We start from the raw sequence: 16,489 nt of genomic DNA, 5'->3' as shown, positions 1-16,489 counted from the left end.
CGTTCATTTCACTGTGACTGCTTTATGTGACACTGTTGTGCTACATCTGAGCATTTTACAGAGTGTGAGAGAGCATCTTCTGTGTAAGATTTGGTGAGCCTCAGCCTGCCATTTCTCACAGTGTCTAAGACTTCCTCAATTGATTTAATTAATTGAATTAGTCCATTTAATTAAGATCATTTAACCAGTCCAATACTATCCTTAACATTAACCCTAAGAAATACCATTACATAAGTTATGGTGGGTAAAGGTGATCAAAACCCTTCCATTTAAGTTTAAGGGGTAGTAGAATTATTAAACACTGGGTAGGCGCATGGTATTTCTTAGCTACCCCAAGCCTCAACTACTAAGCCAGTATCACAACCTCATGCTGACGAGTCCCATGAAGGACGAAACAGCTGTCCATGAGTGGTGATCTGGCTATTGCACCTGTTGTAGAAATCAAACGTTGTGCTGACCACCAGACTTCTTTGAATGTATAAAAGTTTATTCCGAATACAAGCAGCTGCAGGGAGATCTGCACAAAAGCAGACAAGTCTGCCAGCTTTACATTTTTACACACTATATATACATTGATAACAAAACTTCTACTAAAGGCTGGCACAATTGTAATATCTCTGGGTTTACCATAAAGGCAAAAGCCTAACCTACATAACATTAATATGTATGATATGGGTGGGGTTTCAGTTATTTAAAGCAGACATCCTGTGCCCTGAAGTTGACCCCGAGTCTACACTTATGGTCCAGTTTCTCACCAGCTAATTTAGTTTGTGTAATTTGACCTATGCCCTCTACAGAACAGTACTACCTCCCAGTGCATCAGACTCTTATTAGTGATGGGAAGTTCGGATCATTAAAGTGAATCGGATCATTTCGACTTGTTCACTGAAATTATCCGATTCATGATCCGAATCTTCGTATCACTCAGTATGACTCACAGGAGTTATTGTTTCCTTACATTACAGTCATTACAGTCAGTGAACCCTCCTGCCTACCTACTCGAGTGATGTCAATGAAGGCAGAGAGTCGTTCAAAGATTCGGATCTTACAGGGATCCGAATCTTACAGTCAACTGAACCGATTCATCCGGATCACTAAAAAGATTCGGATCAAATGAACGATTCGTTCATCACTAACTCTTATCACCAAATTGCAGAAAACAGTTAACCTCTTCCTACCCACACTCTCCACATCCTAAGATTCCACAGTCCCCCCTTTCATGCTTTAAAGATTCCATGAAGCATGACTCTTAGGCATTCACCCATTGTGTTTAATACATTTGTAGGCAGCCAAATCTTGGTCAGCGTCATATACAGATAATAAATGTGTAATTTCTTGAGTATTCTTGGTTTTGATATTAGAATCTCCATTAGCACTAGAAGGACATTCATGAAGGGTCTTATCAATTAGAAAAGGGTAATGGGCAATGGGCAATAGACGAGGTAGCAGAATAGGTAGCTTCAACACTGCTATGGAGGCAAATATGGTTGTGAGGGAAACAGCCCCTATAACCAAACCATGGAAAATCTTGGATCCTAACGCACCACACCAACTACTTATTCCCCACTCCCCAGAGGAAATTATAAGGGAATTTTGCATTTTGCTTACTTCTTGCCTAATATCACTAACTGCTAGGGTAACATTTTGAGAGAAATCTAGAACATAAGTGCAATATTCAGAGCCCACTAGTGAGCATAATAGCTAAAATAAAATCAAGAGCCATACAATTCTGTATGGCGCCCAATCGTAGTGCTTGCATTTCTGCTGTAATACTTGTGAGAGCGTTTTCTGTTTAATTGGCCACAGTTTCTAACATGATGGTTAAAGGTCTGATTCTTCCCCAATTATCTTTGACTCCAGTGGAAGGAATTATTATATTTATGAAATTATCCCAGCTACCCATAATTTCTGAAAACGTGGGTTCGTCTTTATGGTGCCTTTTAGTTCTTTGAACCCCAAATACAACTATTGCTCTTTCTTTAGTATGTCTTATTGCAGGGAATATGTAGGCCACATGACATGATCCTTGACAATTCTCAGGTAATCTAGGAAATGCATAATTTTCACACACCTAATAAAACCCATTTAATGTCGCATAAATATGTGCTTTACCTATAACCCATAACCCAACATCTTCTTCCCATGCAATATTAACAAGATGTACAATGACACTTGATTCCTGCACTTCCTACTTGTGACACTTACTAGTCCTACAAAAATACCTCCCTCAATATTTGAATGTTCTAAACACAAACCCTCAATGGTCTGAACTACTGTTATTCTTCCTAATTTCTTTTTGAAGAATTATAAGACTGAACATACTCAATTTAGTTTTATGACATCCAAGACCTATCAAAAAGGGAGGATAAGGAGTTTTAGGGAGACCTGGGAGTCTTATTTCTAAATCCTACAATTTCATCAATACAATACTCAATGGGTAGGGTATAAAAAGGAACAACCCTGCCTAAACTATGAGGCATATGAATACAAACATAACACGGAGCATCTTGTACATTCTCAACATAACTATTGGTAAGAGCAATATAATAGTTCCGTTCATAACACTGAAAAAGAATAACAAAGGATAGAAAAACAAACATTTGTAAAAGTAGACTTCCTGTTTTCTCTGTGTTAAAATACTTGTTAATTATACAATCTAAATAAGCAACATAAAATAAAACAAAACAAGTATCTGAAATATAAAATTACTAGGAGAATATCAGTCTTTTAAATCTTTTGGGGGAGGAGCAAGCTTGCAATGGGAGATATGGATCCAAGAAACAAGCTCAGAAATTTCAACTGCAGTCTGTGTTGTACATAATACTCGATAGGCTCCTTTCCAGTGTGGTTCCTTTGGAAACTGTTAATAAGGACCAAGTCTCTAAATTGGATATGGTGCACATTTTTCTTCATATATTGTTGGCTGTACAGCTTTGACCTGTAGATGTCGAGACTCCAAAGCTTTAATTAGTGGCATAACCACATTTATAAATTGTCCTCTTATATGCAACATAAATTTTGATAGCAAATAAGAACCTTTCGGCCCATCCACTGTCCATTTTCCCAATATAAGGCTCATATCCCAATCAGCCCACGGTCCCGTCCTAGACTCAAGAGCCACATGCCCCATGTCCTGTATTTTACATTTCCTCACTGTACCAGCATTTACCATTTCCGCTGATAGGCGGCTCCATACATCTACCACCTAACTCCGTAAAGAAAAACTTCCTTACATTACATCTAAATACACATTGCATTGACATACTTATTACAAAATATTAAAAATAAAATTACAAATATACTTAGAGAATACAAGCACAAGATTTTTGTAACTATTTTCATTTAAGTATGAAAAAGAAAGTGGTTAGAAATTTTAATTCCATGGGATAGAATCTAGATAGATGTGATCTGTGGATTTAGAAGCCACAAAGATTTCCCTATTACCTTAACCGCAGTTTTGTACTAAATTTGAATTGCAATAAAAATAAATTCATAACCTAAATTAATCCCCTAGCTACTAGATCAAGTCATGACTTTATGTGAATATTCTTGTTACAAAGTACCCAGTCACCAGGCCTTCAACTTTCTTTCTGATCTGAGTTCTGGTGGCTTGAGAACCCTGTTAAGATATAACTCAAATCATAATGGTTAGTTAATCAATATTCTAATACAATCTGACATTGCACATATATAAATATACTTGAGATATGGATATCATTGTATCCTAAACTAATATTTCCTAATGAACACAATTATAATCTCACATACATTTAATACTAAAAAAATATTCCTGATAGAAATACAGTTAGGGAACTATTCCAATGAAGATATTATGGGTGTATTCTATTATATATTTTCTAAATCCAATCTGCTTAATCCATTTTACACGCATTATAACAATATCCTATCCAACATTCATTCACACTTCATTCGTATCACACACACACTGGTAAAGCAGATTGGAGTAGAAACAACTTTTACAATAGCAGTTATCTTATGCACATTGTATTCACTAACACAATGAGTGTTATTACTACCATACAACTTTGCTTACTCCAAACTCTTAAGTAGAATTTTTTTTTTCTCTTTCCTAACCTGAATGACAACCATTTTTTTATAGTTTACCTCACAGTTTTCCCCAGCTGGCCAGGCTGAGGCAACTGTCAGGCATCCTGTACATACTTAAAATATTACTCCAGGGAATTTTCAAAACTTAATCCCCAAAAAAAGAAAAACTAATATTAAGTTAAAAATTTATTATTTTGCCTATTTTGTTTAAATATGCATTATCTGTACATCACTTTAACAATAATCAAATAATTAGGCTGTTATCTGTTAGTTTAATTGTGCATGGGCGTTATGGTGGAACAAAGCTACAGTCTCTTTCAATGTTCCTTTATGCACAGAATAGGCAAGTTTGACACTTACATAAACCACATTTACAATAACTAAAAATCTCTTATCCACTTCCTAGAATGTTCAAATTAATATCTGACAACAATTATAGAGCAATCAAACAATTCTATTTCTTTACCCAAGGATATCATACCAGTTACAAATCATTCATACAACCACCACCACTAGCAGCCCATCTCATGCTTTTACTACTTTTATATTTTACTTTCATAACAGTACAACTCACAAACACTCATAATAGTTTTGTGCACATCTTAGAAAGGAAAATATACATATACTCTTTACATTCTTATTCACACACATACAAGGGTGACGTCATTTCTTCAGTTTTCTGCACCTTTATTCTTAGAGAGGCATGCCAGCAGTGGCGTCACTACAGGGGGCAAGGGGGCCCCCTAGGTTATTCCTTGCCCCCCCCGCCGAATTTGGAACCACCCAACGGATTGCCCAGGACAGTCCCGCAATGGGACTTTAAGTCCCGGGCAGCCTCAAGCGTTTTTTTTTTTGACGTGGAGGAGAGAGAGGGGTGCCTAACAACCACTCGGCCCCCCTTACTCTCCTCGACGAGGCCTCTACCTCCTTCGCGGTGCCGGTGTTTCATGCTGAGCGCCGGTATATGATGTCATATCCGGCGCCCAGCAGTGAAGCAGCGCGCGCCGCGGCAGAGCAGGAAGATGGAAGCCTCGTTCTCCGGCCACAGGATTTAAAGGTGAGTTAACTACAAAGGGGAGAGGGTAGATAGTGAGTAGGGAAAGAGGAGTGAGATGGGTTAGAAAGTTATAAGGGAGGGAGAAGGGGTAGAAAGTGATAAGGGAGAGAGTGGGAATAGAAAGTGATAAGGGAGGGAGTGGGGGTACATAGTGAGAAAGAGGATAGTAAGAATATTGAATTGAAGTAAAGTGTGAATGAGTGAGATGCATTGTCTGAATGAGCGAGAGCATGAGTTAATATGTGAATGAATTGTCTGAATGAGGGAGAGCATGAGTTAATATGTGGATGAATTATCTGAATGAGGGAGAGCATGAGTTAATATGTGGATGAATTGTCTGAATGAGGGAGAGCATGAGTTACATAGTTACATACATAGACTGAAAAAAGACATGCGTCCATCAAGTTCAGCCTTTCCTATATCTGTTAATTTGTTGCTGTTGATCCAAAAGAAGGCAAAAAACCCCGGCTTCGCTCTTTCCAATTTTGCACTAACCAGGGAAAAAAATTCCTTCTTGACCCCAAAATGGCAGTCAGATTTCTCCTTGGATCAATAAGCTGTTTCCCCATAATTAAAGATTATATCCCCGAATATTATGTTTTTCCAGGTATCCATCCAGTTGCAGTTTAAACGTCTGTACAGACTCTGATAAAACTACCTCTGCAGGCAGAGAATTCCACATCCGTATTGTCCTTACTGTAAAAAACCCTTTCCTCTGCTTTAGTCTAAATCTCCTTTCTTCCAGTCTAAATGCATGACCACGTGTCCTATGCATAGTCCTGTTTATGAACAGATTTCCACACAATGGTTTGTATTGGCCCCGAATATATTTGTATAACGTTATCATATCCCCTCTGAGGCGACGTTTTTCTAAACTAAACAGATTTAATTTAGTTAACCTTTCTTCATAACTATATTGCTCCATTCCTTTTATTAATTTTGTAGCCCGCCTCTGCACCCTTTCTAGTGCTATGATATCCTTCTTTAGAAAAGGTGCCCAAAATTGCAAAGCATACATAGTTAATATGTGGAGGAGTTGTCTTAATGAGGGAGAGCATGAGTTAATATGTGGATGAGTTGTCTGAATGAGGGAGAGCATGAGTTAATATGTGGATGAATTGTCTGAATGAGGGAGAGCATGAGTTAATGTGTGGATGAATTGTCTGAATGAGGGAGAGCATGAGTTAATGTGTGGATGAATTGTCTGAATGAGGGAGAGCATGAGTTAATGTGTTTGTGTGTATCATAGATGTATAATTGTGGAAGGGCAAAGATGGCACTAGCAGGATGTTTGAGCCTTGGGGACCAAGATGGCAGAGAGTGAATGAAGGTCAGTGAAAATAAATTTTGTTTAGAAATTTAAAAACCTCTCCAAATTTTGTCCTAACCAAAAGGCTCAGAAAATAAAATGTGTTGTTCGAAAACTAATGGGCCAAAAAACAATCTTAAAATTTGTCCGAATCATTTTTAGTTCGTGTGCACAAGTCTGATACCCATACATGAGGAATATTACTGTCCTTGGGGTGCCGCTGAGTACAAATCAAGAACAGCATTTAGCAGCATAATATAGTAAAAATATGACAAAGCATACGTTGCATAGGCACATACACAGACAACTAATTTGATCATTTAATTTTACAGGGAGCAATTGTGGGGCTTATCGTTGGTTTTTCTATGTCACTATGGGCAGGCATAGGTGCTCAGGTCTATCCACCACTACCAGAGAGAAGCAGGCCTTTACCACTGTCCACCTCGAAGTGCAATTTTACCACAGAGGCCAACTGGATCTCAACTACAGAAATGACAATGATAACCTCTCTCTTGCAGTCTGATGTCAGTGAAAGGTGTGTGTGAAAACATCTTATAAAAAACAGCTTATTTTGCCATTAGAAAAAAACAAAGTTTTTTTGAGGGCAGATAACATTTTTTATTTTTTTGGAACACTGATAATTTTATAGCAGTCCCTGTCAGAAGCAAGATAGTAGCCTTCATTCAGGGTTCTACTAACATAGCTAACCAAAGGAAAGTTTATAGCCATTGTCTATTTTGGCCAAAATATACCGGTATTTGCCAAACAATACCGCATACAGTTGTCCCTTTAATGCCTTGACAGATCATCATTCTTCTTGGTTTGGCCTTGTTAAGGTCACAATCAATATGAATGCCCTGCTTACCAACTGCTTTAATAGCTACACCCCCTAGGCTAAGCTGTGTAAGATGTTGATTTCAAATATTGAAAAGATCAAGGTTATTCATCAGACTTGGGCACCGGCCAACTCTTTGTGTTCGTCTTTGTGGGGATTTTTTTTTCCGTATAATGAATAGTGAATGAATAATCATGTACGTTCTTCGTGATTATTTTTTTCCTTGTTTTCTTTAATAGAAGGGGTTAATACTGGGTTAACACGGTAGGCGGCAGCTTTAGCGCCAGGATTTTAAAGGTCCGTACGATCAACTCTATTGGTCGCTGGCAAGGCCCTCCTCTGACATGAACCAATGAAGTGCAGGTGCTTTTCATTGGTTTATGTCAGACAAGTCCCCTGCTAGCGACCAATAGAGTCGCTTGTACAGACCTTTAACTCCTGATGGTGAAACATGGCCTGGGGTCTCCCCGCTCCAAGAGTTAAAGGTCCCTATGAACGACAATATTGGTTTCCGGCAGGGAGCTCCTCTGCCATCAACCAATGAATTGCAGGTGCTTTTCATTGGTTGATGTCAGACGAGCCCACTGCTGGCGACCAATAGAGTCGCTCGTATGGACCTTTAACTCCTGATGGTGAAACTCTGCCTGGGGAGAATGGTCTCCCTACTCCAGGAGTTAAAGGTTCGTAAGAGCGACCAATAGAGCGACCAATAGAAACTCTGCCTGGGGGTCTCCCCGCTCCAGGAGTTAAAGGTCTGTATGAGCAACTCTATCGGTCGCCGGCAGGGAGCTTCTCTGGCAGAGGAGCTCCCTGACAGCGACCGATAGAGTCACTCTTACAGACCTTTAAATCCTGACAGCGAAACTCTGCATAATGGTCTCCCCGCTCCAGGAGTTAAAGGTCCGTACGAGCAACCAATAAAGTCACTTGCACCGACCTTTAACTCCTTTAACTCCGAAACATGGCCAGGGGGAGGGGACAGGAGTTAAAGGTCCATAAGAGCGACTCTATTGGTTGCCAGCAGGGGCCTCCTCTAGCATCAACCAAATAGTTGATGCCAGAGGAGGTCTATGCAGGCGACCAATAGAGTCACTCGCACGGACCTGCGGCGTAGATAAGGTAGGCTAGATGGGGAAGTGACCAGGGAGATTAGTAGTTCAACGAAGACGAAGAGAAACACGAAGATTCCTTGTGTTGGGTGTCTTCGTCTTTGTGTACGTTTTGCCGCCGCCATGTTCGTTTCTTCGGTATTCGGGCTGAACAACGAAAACACACCCTTCGTGTTCGTTTTCATGTTCGCCTAAATACGAATGCACAAGTCTATTATTCATTAATTTACTGTATCGCTTTTCGTGTTCGTTTTTTTTTTTTTTTTTTTAGAAGGGATTAATACGATGTTAACGCGGTATGCAGCAGCTTTGGCGCCAGGGTTTTAAAGGTCTGTACGAGCAACTCTATTGGTCGCCGGCAGGGGCCTCCTCTGCCATCAACCAATGAAGTGCACCTGCTTTTCATTGGTTAATGTCAGAAGAGCTGCGACCAATAGAGTCACTCGTACGGACTTTTAAAATCCTGGCAAGCGGCTTTTCATAGCAACTCTCTGAGTTGGAAGTCAAGCCAGTGTGACCCTTTGTCAATAGGCCATAAAGTAAAAAATCTGACATGAATCAACCATTCCCCCAAAACACACAAGTAGCAATTACAAATAACCAGTTTCACTATGTACGTCCAAACATTACCATTTATGTATTACTTATCTTTCTTAAAAACCATGTTAAATATATTGAGTTTTATCTTCACAGACCCGCACTTGCTGATTACTGGTATTCATTATCCTACTTATACTTTAGCATTTTGGGAACCCTTATTACACTGGTTGTTGGAGTTATCATCAGTCTCATTACAGGTACTGACTTGTGAAAATGATCTTATTTTCTTAAATTTAGTTTTGGACGTAAATAGCAAGCAGAGCTGCCATCAGCCATGGCAGCTGTATGGGACTTATTCACTATGGGGTCCTCGCAGTCCATGTCCCTGACTGATGTACTTTCCCCCGCATCCCCACATTGAATAATGATGTGCTATTTTGAACATATGTACTACACTGAATAATGGTGTATTATTTTGAAGATAGGGACATGGGATCCAGAGGGGGGCTATGCTACTTTTAAATGGGGACCTTGGTGAAATAGGTGGATGGGCTTTTTTTACATATCTTATTTCTCATTTGTCCTGTACTAACATTTGCTTGATTGTCTATCATAATGTTAATGGTTAACTGTCATCTCAAAACTACAAACCTGCTGCCTCGGCATCACTATTGACTGCGGAGGGAGACTGAAAATCAAGAGTGAATGAGCAGTCAAATACTGTTGCCTACATTTTAAAAATTGTGCCTGCAGTCACTCCATCATAATACAAGATTTAACTAAAAGTTTTCTACTTACTTTAGTCTCGCTTGTCTTGACTATAGCAACACATTCTTAGGCTGTGGCCTGTCTGTACATTTTTCTGTTTACCCATCACTCTACTAACACCTCTGCTTTATTATTTTACATTACATTTTATTTATAGAGGGCCAGCTGATTCCAAACAGCTATTACAGGAGAGTGTAAGCTAACAATATACAAACTGAAATTAACATGTGTTAAAACCAGGAGAAGACATCCTACTCTTACAAAGTTACAACCCTTCAAAGGTTAAGGGTGGATATGACATAAGGCGAGGGAGAGCTTGGACAAGGACAATTAGATTAATCTCATGCTCAGTCATGCAGATGCTGAGCTTCAGGTAATGGAATGCCACCCAGCGTGTAATTTTGAAGAGACAGTGAGGTGAGTTAAAGAGCAAACCAGACATTAAAAGTTGTGAAGAAGGAGGAAATTATTAAAATAAAGTAAGATTGTTTGAAGTGGAGAGTAGACGTATATAATGAACTTGTGGTATGCAAAGTCCTTAAGTAAACATAGTTTCCTCCTCAGGCACTGAGCAGTACTACTAGAGCACTTTTGGTGATGGCAGGTATGTTTTGGACAACTATGGCTAAGGAAGAAGGTGTGGGGGGTGGTGCACAAAATCAGGAACAACCTCATCTAGGACTGAGGCTAACATTTGGTTGTATTGAGCTGTGATAACATCAGGGCAAAAATAGGTGATTGAGGAAGAGATGTAGGAAAGGAGAGGTAGAATTGTGAATCACCTGTCAACAAAATATTAATAACACACCTACCTCATCTACCTCAATCTCATCATCTACTTCCAAGAACACACCTTCACTCATTTGAAAATCATTTTATGTCTTCTGTTGTAATCTCTGCCTCTCAAGCTTGTATTCAAGGTTTCTCAAGGGCTGCCTTTATGTCATGGAATGCCCTGCCCTAGCTTCCCAAAGTCTGTCTTAGTCTCTAGTCCTCTTAGAATCTCTTAAAATCCACTTAAATGAAGTTTATCAACTCATTAATCTAATTCATCCCATCCAGCTCTGATTTACCTTTCCTTGTCTAACTCCTGCTATTGTGTTTCCCACCGGTATTATTATTCTTTAGTTAATAGTCTTCATGTATTTACTCGGGATAATGGTTGTGTGGCTGGATGTGATTTGAGCACTTTATGTGCATATGAAATTATGTGGCTAATCCCATATTCTCTTTCCTGTTTTCCCATATTTATCACCAACTTAAAATTTAAGTTTTTGATAACTACCGTATTTGCTCGATTATAAGATGACCCTGATTATAAGACGACCCCCCAAAATCTGATTATTAACTTAGGAAAAAAAGAAAAAGCCTGAATATAAGACGACCCCAAAGGAAAAAAGTTTTACCAGTAAATGTTAATTCATGTAAACTATTTTTTTTAATAAAAGCTATGATTGAGAAAAATATTTTTTTTGTTTTTATTTCTTGTATTTTCCAACCTGTCCCCCAGTTACGCACATCTGCCCCCAGGCTTGCCACTCCAATATGGCACTGTGGCCCATGATATGCCTTTTAACCCTCTATATGCCACTGTGCCCCATGGTATGCCTTTTGACCCCCTATGTGCCACTCTGCCTCCAGAAATACCTTATACCCCTATATCCCATTCTGGCATTTAGGGGGTTAAAATGCATATTATGGGGCAGAGTGGCATATAGGGAGGTATAAGGCATTTCAGGAGGCAGAGTGGCATTAAGGGAGTTAAAAGGCATTGTATAGAGCACTCTGCCTCCAGAAATGCCTTATACCCCTATATGCCACTCTGGCATTTAGGGGGTTAAAAGGCATATTATGGGGCAGAGTGGCATATAGGGAGGTATAAGGCATTTCAGGAGGCAGAGTGCTCTATTAAATGCCCTCTTAACGCCACTCCAGAAATGCCCTATGCCCCCATTTAACACACACACACCCTATACCCCCATTTAACACACACACACACACTCTCTCTCTCTCTCCCCCCCCCTCTCACCCCCCTTCCCTCTCTCTCACCCCCCTTCCCCCTCTCTCCCCTCTCAGCCCTCTCTTACCGGTGCGTCCAGCATTTGCTCTGAAAAAAACCTCGTCTTATAATCGAGCAAATACGGTATTTTATAAATCAAAGTTTTAATTAAAACTGTATATATTTGGGTATTTTTACAGGTGGGTTGAGACAAAATGCAAATCCAGATTATCTTTTTGGAAGACAAGATTGTTCATGTGACATATTTTACTGTCATAAATCAGATGAAGTAAGTGAAATAGTTTATTATAAACATTAAGGCCCTACATGACGTGTATATACAGTGGCAAGAAAAAGTAAGTAAATTCTTTGGAATTACCAGCATTTATGCATACATTTGTCTTGATATTTTAGCTAACACACAATTTGTTGTATTGTGCTTGTCCATGTTGAATACAGTGCAAGTTGGATAAAGTATGTGAACCCCTAGGCTAATCACTTCAACAAAAACAAATTGGAGTCAGGAATTAGCAAGCCCAAAGTCCAATCCATGAAACTTGATGATTGGAGGTGTATTTTTGATCTAGTTTGACATAAAAAATAAAAAAATTTGGATTTACTATTCTAAATAATGCTCTGCTGACGCGAACCATGCCTCACAAAAAATAAATCTCAGACAAATTGTTTATAAATGGAGAAGATTTAGAACTGTGACTACTCTCCCTAGAAGTCTGTGCCCAGCCAAGATGACGCCAAGGGCACAACACAGAATGGTCAATGAGGCAAAAAAGGAACCCTAGAGTAACAACTAAAGGCTTAAAAGAAATCATTGGAACTACCTTATTTCCCCAAGTATAAGATGCTCCCATGTATAAAACGCACCTTAATTTTGGGGTCCGAAATAAAAAAAATATATATATATTACATAAAGTTATTGTACTGGCTGCCTGGCCATGATATGAGTGTGATTGGTGTTAGCTGCTAGCAATTGTTAGCAATCACACTCCTATCATGGTCATACATGAATTGTATGGTACATACAATTCAGCTTGATGAAGGGAGCATCATGATTCAGGACTGCTTTGCTGCCTCAGGACCTAGATAGCTTGCCACTGTAACGGCCAGGGATGGTCAGGTTCAGTAGCCGAGGATCCACAGTGCAGAACCCGTGCACGAACCAGAGGCAGGAGAAATGGTACTGGAGAAGTTCGGATAAATGTGAGACGAAGCCGAGGTCAAGGATTGGAGAAGTCAGGATAGCCGAGAGACAAAGCCGAAGTCAAGGGTTGGAGAAGTCAGGATAACCGAAGCCGAAGTCAGAACTTGGAGCAAACACAAAACTGCAACTGAACCCAGAGAAACAAAGCATGAAACTCTTTGAGAGGCAGTGAGTAGACAGCTAAGGAGCCCTCAAATAGCCCCCAGGCAGATAACCCCGCGTCAAACTATTAGCATAAATAAACAGAGAAAATGTCCGGCTATCTTAGGAGTGGCGTGCGCATGCGTGAGGATCTCGTCCGGCAGTGTCTGCGGGAGGCTGCTACGGCTGTAGCAGCTGCAGGTAAGTTGTTAGCTGTTACACCATCCCCCGCCACAAGGGCGCGCTCCGAGCGCCCAGGACCAGGCTTGGAAGGCCAGCGTAAATGAAAGTCACGAATCCTGGCCGGGGCATGGATATTGGAGACAGGTTCCCAGGATCTCTCCTCTGGACCATAACCTTTCCAATCAATAGGATATTGTAACTGACCCCTCCGAATGCGAGAATCAAGGATCTGACAAACTGCATACTCCTCCTGGCTCTGAATTGCCACGGCCTTGGGAATACAAAACGGATCCGAGAATCTATTAGTAACTGCCGGCTTAAGCTGGGAGACATGAAAAGAATCAGATATCTTCATGGACACAGGTAGGTCCAACTTTTACCTCTGTAAAAAAATAGCTGGGGGGCACAATTTTCCATTCTTGCCTCGGGAGCAAAAGGAGCTAGCTGTGGCTCTGCTCCTGAAGGTTGTGCAGGTCTGATCTGTAGCTACCGGAAGCATTTGTTGGGGTTATTGCTGCCAAAGGAGGTTTGACCAGTTATTAAATCCAAGGGTTCACTTACTTTTCCACCAGCACTGTGAATATTTAATAGGTGTCTTCAATAAAAACATGGAAGATTATTATTGTTTGTGTGTTAGTTTAAGCACACTATTATTGTCTAGCCCAAAGGGTTCACTTACTTTTTCTTGCCAATGTAGCTGTATAGAGTGTGATTTGTCAGTAATATGTATTATAGTACACTTTAAAAATGTTTAATGCCAACTTTCTTTGTATGCTTTATACAATCTATTCTACCCAATTAAACTTTATGCCATTGTAACACAATAACATAACATACAGAGTTATCAGGATAATTTCAGCATCAGAAATTGAGCAGAATAACTTGACTTTGGGTAGATTCTGGTGAACTATTTTTATATATAGCAAATAAAATATATCTGTCAGTAAGGACTATCTTTAAAACAAATCTGTTAAAATCCACAATCCACAATGTAATCCTAAATGGAGCATGAGGTTTTGTCATCCATCCAGGGCCAGATTAACGTAGGGGCTGATGGAGCTGCAGCTCCAGGCCTCTACCTGAAAATAGGCCCAGTCAGGGCCAATGTGGCCACCAGGGCTGTCTTTAACACAGGGCAAAAGGGGCACCTGCCCCTTGAGCCCACAGCAACCGCGGAGACCGCAACTGCGACCGGGTCCACCACCCGTGTGGGGGCATGGCACAGGCAGGCTGTTTGGGGGCAAAGATGCCACAGGGAGGCTGCTGGGGGCAATACACAAGGGTGTGGGAGCATTAATTCACAAGGGAGTGCTGGCTGGTGCATCACACCCTGGGTAGGTATCAGGAGTAGGAACCCGAAATGCAGGAGAGAGCTTGGAGACAATGAAGGGGGCACCACTAAGTGGTGAAGCCGAGAACAGGAACCAGTTCAAATGGTATTGGTAAAAACAGTGAAATATATAATCCAGGTCATTGTCCAGGGGTCAAGGGCAGGCAGCAGACAAGAGCAATCCAGGTCACGGTCCAAGGGTTAGAGGCAGGCGATTTTAAAATAACAGCTGAACTTGCAGTTTCTTTAATATTAGCACCTGCTGCCGATGTATATTAATATTAGACCCTGCTGCTGATATATATTAATATTAGCCCCTGCTGCCAATATATATATATAAATATTAGACCCTGCTGTCGATATATATAAATATTAGCCCCTGCTGTCAATATATATAAATATTAGCCCCTCCTGTCAATATATATAAATTTTAGACTCTGCTGCCAATATATATAAATATTATATTGAAGTAATTGGACCCTACGCAAGCATTTTTCTTGGGCCCGTTCCTAGCATACAATCACTCTCTCCGCTCCCGCACCAAAAAATAGGTATAGATCAAATAACCAACACACAAAACGGCACTTGCATGTATAGATCAACTAAATAAGACATACAAACCTTATATTTACAGGTATACATAAATAATGTATAGAAGCATGGCATAGCAGGTATAGTTTAACACATTAACACACAAACCCAGCTTTGCATGTATAGATCAATTGAAATTCACATGTGAACTCAGCACTGAAGGCATAGAATCAGACGTACAAATCCTGTATTTGCAGGTATACAATAATAATGTATGGAAACATAGCATTGCGGGTATAGATCAACGGAACACACAAACCCAGCTTTGCAGTTATAGATCAATTGGAATTCACAGAAAAACTCAGCATTAAAGGTATAGATAAACCCCCTAAATTACAGGCATAGATCACAGGTTGCAAAACCCAAAGCCTGGCATCCACATTGCCCACATAGAACCTGACCAGCACCCAGATAACACACATAGGACTTGCCATCTTTGTCCCCAAACAGCCTGTCCTATGCCATCTGTGTCCCATAAACACCCTGCCTGTGCCATCTTGGTCCCCAAGGCTCAAACACCCTGCTTGTGCCATCTTTACCTTTCCACAAATCAATTATACATTTATGATGCACACAAACACTTTTACAGTCACTCACTAATTCACACTTTCATTCACATAATTCATTCACACAATTATTTATTCTCTCACTCAGTCACACAAATCATTTGCACATATTCATTAATGCAGTCTCACAAATTCATTAATTCTTTCCCTCATTCAGATAATTCATCCACACATTAATTCATACCCCCCCTCACTCAGACAATTTATCCACACATTAATTCATTAATTCAGACAATTCATCCCCACATTAATTCATACACTCACTCATTCACACAATTCATCCACACATTAAGTTATACTCTCCCTCATTCAGACAATTCATCCACATATGAATTCATACTCTCACTCATTTACACAATTCGTCCACACATTAAGTTATACTCTCACTCATTCACACAATTCATCCACACATTATTTCATACTCTCACTCATTCACACAATTCATCCACTCACTAATTCATTCATTCTCTCACTCATTCTCTCTACCCCCTTTCTCACTATCCACCCCCTCTACCCCTTTCTCACTATCCATCCCCTCTCTCCCCCTTTCTCACTATCCACCCCCTCTCCCTGTCTGCCCCCTCTCCCTCCCTTCTCACTATCTACCCCCTCTCCCTCCCTTCTCACTATCTACCCCATCCCTTCTCACTATGTACCCCCTCTCCTCCCCTTCTCATTATCTACCCTCTCCCCCCTTTGTAGTTCACTTACCTTCCAGAAGTCCTGCGGTGGGAGTGCAAGGCCTCTGTCTCCCTGCTCTGCCGCTGTGCGCGC

The 16,489-nt window shown here is 40.3% G+C and overlaps 1 protein-coding gene across 1 annotated transcript in view; it reads left to right on the top strand.

The window, feature by feature from the left end:
- The window catches only part of LOC128491341 (sodium-coupled monocarboxylate transporter 1-like), a 56,527-nt gene that overhangs the window by 34,839 nt on the left and 5,199 nt on the right, over positions 1-16,489 (top strand). The window contains exons 12-14 of the mRNA XM_053463658.1: positions 6,767-6,969; positions 9,072-9,175; positions 11,886-11,974. Coding sequence (XP_053319633.1) covers positions 6,767-6,969; positions 9,072-9,175; positions 11,886-11,974 — 396 coding nt within the window. The remainder of the gene's footprint in view (positions 1-6,766; positions 6,970-9,071; positions 9,176-11,885; positions 11,975-16,489) is intronic.

The sequence above is a fragment of the Spea bombifrons genome, chromosome 4, assembly GCF_027358695.1.
Source record: "Spea bombifrons isolate aSpeBom1 chromosome 4, aSpeBom1.2.pri, whole genome shotgun sequence".
In the NCBI taxonomy this organism is placed as follows: Eukaryota; Metazoa; Chordata; class Amphibia; order Anura; family Pelobatidae; genus Spea; species Spea bombifrons.
This window is presented reverse-complemented; position numbering and strand designations above follow the sequence as displayed.